General features: G+C 42.3%; 1 protein-coding gene across 1 annotated transcript in view; it reads right to left on the bottom strand.

Annotated features, from left to right (window-relative positions):
• DDX11 (DEAD/H-box helicase 11) overlaps positions 1 to 7,653 on the bottom strand; it is a 30,719-nt gene extending 23,066 nt beyond the window's left edge. The window contains 2 exon segments of the mRNA XM_087814475.1: positions 6,525 to 6,672; positions 6,952 to 7,653. Coding sequence (XP_087670601.1) covers positions 6,525 to 6,668 — 144 coding nt within the window. The 5' untranslated portion in view covers positions 6,669 to 6,672; positions 6,952 to 7,653.
• Positions 7,654 to 7,868: the final 215 nt, after the last annotated feature.

Consider the following 7,868-nt stretch of genomic DNA (forward strand, 5'->3'; position numbering starts at 1 on the left):
ACCCCCCAGTGTCTCAGAATGTGGCCTTATTTGGAAACAGGGTCATTGCAAATGTATTGTCAAGATGATATGGGCCCTAATCCAAGGACTGGTGCCCTTATAAAACGGGGAAATTTGGACACAGAGACCACATAGAAGGAAAGCAATTCACAGGGAAAAGACAGCCATCTATAGAGCGGGACCTGCATAGATCCTTCTCTCACAGCCCTCAGAATCAACCCTGCCAACATCTTGGTTTCAGACTTCTGGCCTCCCGAACTGTGAGGGGATAGATTTCTGTTGTTTAAGCCCCCCAAGTTTGTGGGATTTGTTACAGCAGCAAGAACAGACTAACACAGTCCTTCTAGAGAGGCTGCTGCAGAGTTTCACAGAGCTGCAGCTTCTGCTGTCCAAAGGGCAGTTCATTTCAGGTGAGTCTCAGGAGGGGCCAACAATTTCGGGTCCAAGCCCTCAGCTCTCCAGGCCTGCTTAACCCAGGGGTTATCTCAAAGTATCCAGAGAGAGGTTCTGAGCCTAATTTGGGCTTCAATAAACTGTAGGTGAAATGCATGTGTGTCTAGAGTTGGGGAAAACAGCAGAGCATAGTAGCTAAAGCTTCAGACTCCACAGCCAGGTTGCCTGGGCCAAATGCTGGCTCCTCCACTTAGCTCTGTGACCTTAGGCTAAACTCTCTAGGCTTGTTTCTACAAATGCAAAATGGGAATGACAGTAGGACATTCCTCGGAGTTGCTGCAAGCAGTAAGTTAATACACATAAAGGTTAATACCTATACCAAGATTAGATGGAATACCTAGTACATAAGTAAGCAACTGGACGCTGGTTTTGTTTTTGTTATTATTACATAACAATAAAATTATTACTAACTTAGGATGAGGATCTATTAGCTTTCATCAAATTCTCAGATGGCCCTGAAACAGATTGATAGTTCTGAAGAATAGATGGCTCACATATCTTTAGAAAAGCCCTATATGTTCCATTTCTGTTTTTTATAGATACTGAGTAGCAAAGACTTGCAGACAGCAGTCTCCAGGAAAACCGGGGCAGCCATTCTGTGTGCCTGGGAATGGGGAGCTGTCAGCTTCAGCTGTCATCAAGCGAGGAGCAGGAAAGACATCCCCGTAACAATGGCCCAAGGTGCCCCGTAACAAGGTGCCTGGTTAGAGAGCTAGCACCCTCCTCCTGAAAGGGAGCTGAGGAAGTTTCTGAGGAGATGGTCAGTTATCTTCCAGAAACAATGGTGGGTATACTCTAACAGCAAGAAAAAAAAATCATTAAAGCCCTGCAGGTCTATATTCTATAAAAAGGCCACAGAAATTTTAGACCGGAAAATGTTAAAAGGATGTATAACCAAATGCTCACCTCAGTTATGAAATAAACTTAATAAAGTACCCACAGTATACCCAGTTTTGTGCAATGTTATTTCCTGGGGATTTTGTTAAGATAAGTTTAAAAAGTTTATGCAAAGACAAGCAAATTCATTCCTTATAAACACCTACACTGTAGCAAGCACTGGGCTTGATGCTGGGAACACAGAGCTCCCTAGAAGGCGCCCACAGGCACAAACTTAAACATATGATTTGAAGGGTTCACTGCATCCCCGTGGGACATGGACTCCAGGTTTCTGAACTCCCAGAACTGCAATGCTATATAAGCACAAAAGAGAGAGGTCAACTCAATGTGATGGACTCATAAAAGGCCTAAAAAGGTGACTCTTAAAGGAAAAACAGGCATCATCAGGCAGCCAAAGGGGGAAATGGGGATCCGAGGCGGAGGACTAGCAGGCGAGGCACAGCCCATAACAGCATGGCACCCTGCAGACAATGCGGCACAAGGACAGGAGGGGAACTCTATTGGGGTGTGATATGGAAGACATCAAATGTGAAGGCATCTGAAGTACACAGATGAGGCCACAGAACTGAAAGCATGAGCATGAAGGGCTGAGCAGAGGAAAAAGATGCCTGGAATGGGCAAGGGGCTGAGATGGAAAGACCTGAGAGGGAGGAGGTGGGCCTTGAGGTTAAAGAAGGTGGAATGAGCACATGCTCTTCTATGTCCTTTTCTGAAACACACTAAAATTACTCCAAAGGAATAAAAGAGGCTTACACCCACAAAAACAAAGAAAGTGGAAGAACGGACAGTAATAAGTTTTAGGAGAGAAAGCAGAGAAATGGAACTGACTTAGCCGAGTAAAGGGCACTGAGCCGAGGTGCCCACAGAGATCTCCCCAGATGACCCCTCAGAAATGCCCAGAAGCCAGCAGGACCAAGGCATGGCACTGAAAACAAAGGGATTAATTGAAATTCTTTAAGGGATAATTAGATCCCCAAGTTGCAGTCCCCACTCCTCACAGAAGACAGGAAGTTTATTCTGTGGTGAAGCTGAGCCAGGAGGGCCCTGGAGACAGCAACTTGAGCAAAGCATGGGAACAGGGCTGGGCTGAAAGCAGAGCATTAAGTGAAGTCTGTGCACCTAAAGCCACTCTCCAGGACACCATCAAGAATACTGGCTGTCAGGCTTGGACCCACTCACTACGCAAGAGCTCAGAGGAGAGACTGCTTTGGAAAAACTGGATGGCCCTAGGGAAAATTCTACAAATACTGACAACTGGAGGCCCCAACAGAGAGGCTCGGCCCAAGGGTCCACAGCCAGCCTGCACCACAGACCTTTCACTCAGCCCTGCAGTGACTTTTTCTTGAACACCAACAGAAGACAGTCAAGGATCACCAGGCATTTGAGGAAAGCCTCAAAACAAAACAGAGAACCCAAAATTGGGGGGGGGAATGAGACAAGACAATGTAAGGGGGGAAAAATTTCAAAATACTACTCTAACTGATATCCTCAGAAAGATATTACTTCCATGAAACAAGAACAGGATGCTATTTTTAAAAAATTATAGAATAAGAACAAGCTCTTGACTATTTACAAGATGACAGCCAAAATAAACTAAATAGAAAAACTGGGCAATAAAGTTAAAGAAATCTCAAGGAAGTAGAATTTAAGGCAAAAACAAAACCAAACAAACCATGGTACCCAAAGAGATGGGCAGTTAGGAGAAAATATTAACCAGGAGGCCCAAAACCCAGTGAATGGGAGTACCAACAATATTATTATCAAATACAAGAAAATGTCTCAGAAATGAGCGGTAGAAGTCCCAGATGCAAAGTGCTCAAGTAGCCAGCACAAGGGACTGAACATACACACAGCAGGCCTGTCAGCATGCGATTTCCGAACACAAAGCATAAAGAGAAGATCCTGAAAACTTTTGAGGGTGAGGTGGGATCAGGTCACAGAGGACTGAGGTGCGGATTGCCCCTGGACTTCTCCACAGTAACAATGGAAACTAGCGGACAGAAGGAGCAAATGTGAGGGAAAATTATTTTGAAGCTAGACTTACATACCCAATCAAACTATTAATACCAACCAAACAGAATTAATACATTTTCAGACCAGCAAAGTCTTAAACACTTACCTCCTATACAGCCCTTCTCAGGAAGATTCTCTACCAAAACAAGGAAGTAAACCAAGAAGATATGGATCCAAGAAACAGAGAATCCAACACAGTAAAAATAAGGAAAAAATACACACAACAACATGGATGAATCTCAAAAATATTATATTGAGTAAAAGGAACCAGACACAAAAGAGTACATACTATATTATTACATTTTTATAGAACAGTGGAAAGACAAAACTAATCTTCAGAAACAGAAAGTGGATCAATGACTGCCTGGGGCTGGGGTGAGGTGGGAACTGAGGAACAGCAGCAGGGAACAACTTCCAAGAGGTACAGTGAACTTTCTGGGGTGATGGAAATGTTCTGCTTCTTGATCATGGTGATGGTGGTGAAGATATAGGTTTTCACATCTGTCAAAACTCACTGAAATTGTAGACTTAAAAGGGGTACATATTATATGTCAATTATCTTCAAAAAAGTTATTTTTTTAAAAAGGAACAAAGGGAAATGCTTGGGGAATAGCTGTGAAGTAGGTCTAAGGAACTAGTAATTCAGATTAGAACAAATGGATGGACAACTTCAAGGAAGTCTCCAGGGTAAAATGGAATTGATTATTGCTATGGACTGAGCTTGTCCCTGCCCCCAAATTCAGATGTTGAAGCCCTAACCCCCTTGTGACCATATTGGAAAAACAGTCTTTAAGGAGGTGATTAAGGTTAAATAAGGTCATAAAGGTAGAGCCCTGATCTGGTAGAACTGGTGGTATCCTTATAAAAAGAGAAGAGACACCAAAGACCTCTTTTTCTTTCTGCCATGTGAGGACACAGCAAGGTGATAGTCAGAAAGCCAGGAAGAGAGTCCTCACCAAAAACCAAAGCCTGCTGCAACCTTAATCTTGGATGCTTTAGTCTCCAGAACTGTGAGAAAATAAATTTCTATCATTTAAGCCACACAGTCTACGGCATTTTGTTGTGGCAGCTCTAGCAGACGAAGATAATAATTTTACCTACGGAATACAAGTATCCCTGCTTTCCGAAAGTTCGCATTAGGCAAACTTAGGTCTTTTGTAAGAGCAAAGTGGCACAACACAAACTTGCATAAAGCGAACTTTTGGAAAGTGGACCATACTCTCCTTCACTTTATGCTGTTTGGCTCATGAAAGGTTTCACAGGGATGCTCTACATTCTTCCTCAGTATTTGTGGGCAATTAGTTCCAAGACCCCCAAGGATACAAAAATCTGAAGATGCTCATGTCCTTTACATAAAATGACTTAGTATTTGATGTAACCTATGCACATCCTCCCACATACTTTAAATCATGTCTAGATTACTTATAATACTTAATAGAATGTAAATGTTATATAAATAATTGTTATACTATATTGTTTAGGGAATAATGACAAGAAAAAAAGAGTCTGTACATGTTCAGCAGCTGTCATAGGCCTGACTACACAGTACATGTCAGCAACAAGGTAGCTTTCCCCCCAGTATTTCTGATCTGGGGTTGGCTGAATCCATGGGTGCAGAATCCACCAAGAGGGGCCAACGGCACTTCTGAATAGTGTGGAAACCTGCATCATACTGAGATGATGTGTAAGGAATTCGCATAAGCATATTAAGAACTAAACAAACTTTTAAAAGGCAATTATTAACTCTAGAAAAACAAAATTATTCAAGGAAAAAACAATCACAGTATATTGACTTAGCAGAGACTAAAAACAGCTAACTACATCAGGAGAGGCAGGGAAAGGGGGCAGTAAGAAAGCTCCATCTTATCCATCACCAGAGGAAGGTACCAAAGACTAAAGTCAACAGATCAAGAAATAGCAGCACATAGGTTAAAACTGTGAAATGTGCTATGCAAGTATATTTCTTAAGAAACAGACAGAAGAATTAAAAGCACCTGCCCAGGGAACCAAATTTGATAAATTTGACTTTTTAAATAACATGCGTTATTCTTTGATTACAATTTTTATCTTGCTTTAAACAAAGGAGGGAGATATGCTCAACAATGTCAAACATTGCAGAGTGGTCAAAATAAGGACTTGAGATATCCAGATCCATTAAACAGGATGTCACTACTGATCCTAAAAAACACTTCAGTGGGTTGAGAGGGGAAGAAGTCATATTGTGCTGGGTTTAAATGGAAGGTTAAAATGCTAGCAGAATATTACTGAAAAAAACAAACCCCTCTGCACATTATATTCATGGCCCACATTTTGTTAACTGCAGGACTTATTCTCTCCCACTCACTATACGTATGTGAAAGAATAAAATGAAACAATACAGTACCCCAGTCAGCACTCTTCCTGTCCCAGGAGATCATGTCATCTCAAGCAAGTGAGAGAAAAGAATGAGTCACTTTTTTTCCTCCTTGCCTCTCTCCCTCTGTTCCTTCCTTCCTTCCGCACATACCTATTAGGAGACTCCTGTGAGCCAAATGGGCCAAGTTCTGCTAGATGACAGGGACACAGAGGTGAGGACCACAAGATCCTTATCCTCCAGGAAGTCACAGCCTAGGTGAGGGACCTTCCCTTCAACACATACATTTCACTATCACCGAGTACTTGCTATAAAAGATTGTAAAGTGCAAGAAAGAAGCAGGAACTGACCACCACAGCCCTAGCAATCCCCAATAGCCAACGTCTAATAATCCCTCATTCCAGGCCAGGAAGAAAAAACTTATGGGCCCTTGATTGGATCCCTCCAGCACTCAGTAACCTAGTTCCTGGAGACTAAACCAATATGTTTAATCTGTGAATAAGCCAAAGTAATTTCTACATTGCTCAACATCAAAGCAGTTGTGTGCCCAGAGAAATCTTGAAAGTTTCAGTGCTATGCTTCCACTGCCATTCAAATTCTCATTTGCCTGTGGCCTAATTTTCCTTGGACCCTGGGGTTGTGTTTAACAATTTAATAGAGGGAAGTGATCATTAATCAGAAAGATAAACTGAGAGAACTACTTTGCCCAGCTCCAAACCATGAAATCTCTGCAAGGGCAAATAAGCCTCTGACTGGTTATAATCAGGGTCTCCCAAAAGCACTCTTGGGCTCGATTATTCATACTTACAGTGCCAGTTGGACTCTCAAATATCCCAATCTTGCCAGCTTCCAACACCCGGTACAGCTCTGCCATGAAGTCTTTCTGGATGGAATAGGGTGTGAAGGGAAAAGGGAAATGGATGCCACCAATCTCCTGGTTGTTATCAGCCATGATCCTAGGAAGGAAAAAAAAAAATCTGGTAGTTCTCTAATGAGCCAGGAAGAAGTGGCTTGAAATCTAGAACAGTTCCTAAGAGCAGCCTCAATACTAGTTAATGGAATTTCTCCTTAGGCTGTACATTATTTTGCAAGCAGAGACCATGTTCCCTCCATCTTATGCATATCCCCACGAAGCCATACCAAATCATGCAATCCATCGAGCACACTTATCACAAAGGGCTCCAGCAGAATGCAGCCTAGGAAAACCCCTATACAGAAACTCCCTGCCATTTCACCTGAGGCGCTTTTGCTGCTTGGATGCCCTTCTGTCTACAAAAGGCTTGAAGGTTTCTTCTCGAAGACCTGTGTCCTGGGATCAAAGATGTTCCCGTAATCACTTCTGCAGCATTCTTCTCTCACTTCTGCACAGGGCAGCATTTGCATGACAAATGTGCTTCACTTTATCCTGTTGGGAGACTGTAAGTAAAATTATGACACACAGGCAGAGAATTAAAGTACAATTAGAGTTTTTTCTTACATGGCACAGGTTAACGTATATATCCCTAATTTACAGGTATCTTTGGTTTGCTTCTTAGTTCATCCTACCCTCCATTTCCAATACAAACCAGAGCTGCCTCCAAAAAATGTTTGGCCTCAAGAATCAGAGCCTTCTGTCTGGCTCCAGACTGGCAGAGCTCTCTTCACAGGGAACACGCCTGGCCTGAAGAGCTCCACAATTCTCTTCCCTTGCTAAGCCAAGGTCTGAGAAAGACTTCTCTGCTCCATGTTAATTTCACCTTTTTCCTCCTTCTGAACTTGATTTCTCTGAGATAGCTTTGTATACCCTTCCTTCCTTGAATCGCCATTGTGAGGGCTGACTCTTCCATCCCAGGTATTTAGCAGGCCCATCTTTTATAAATACAAACATTAATAAACCTAAAACCATTTACATCTTTGTTACCTAACTAGCAACAGTGTCAATTCATTATGAGGGGAAAGGCAGTAATGTTCTTCCAGTTAGTTTAGGGACAGTTCAAATAACTACAGTGGTGTAATGATAACTATAAGAAGAGTGACTTAAAAAAACGAGGACAATTCAATACTGAGAGGGAGGCATGTAATCAAATAACCATTAAAACATGAAGGGGAAGAAGAAAGGCATCTAACAAATTTTGAGCACCTACTATGTCTATGTGTTAAGCACTCTATAGGT

Source organism: Miniopterus natalensis, chromosome 2 (assembly GCF_054644295.1).
Source record: "Miniopterus natalensis isolate mMinNat1 chromosome 2, mMinNat1.hap1, whole genome shotgun sequence".
In the NCBI taxonomy this organism is placed as follows: Eukaryota; Metazoa; Chordata; class Mammalia; order Chiroptera; family Miniopteridae; genus Miniopterus; species Miniopterus natalensis.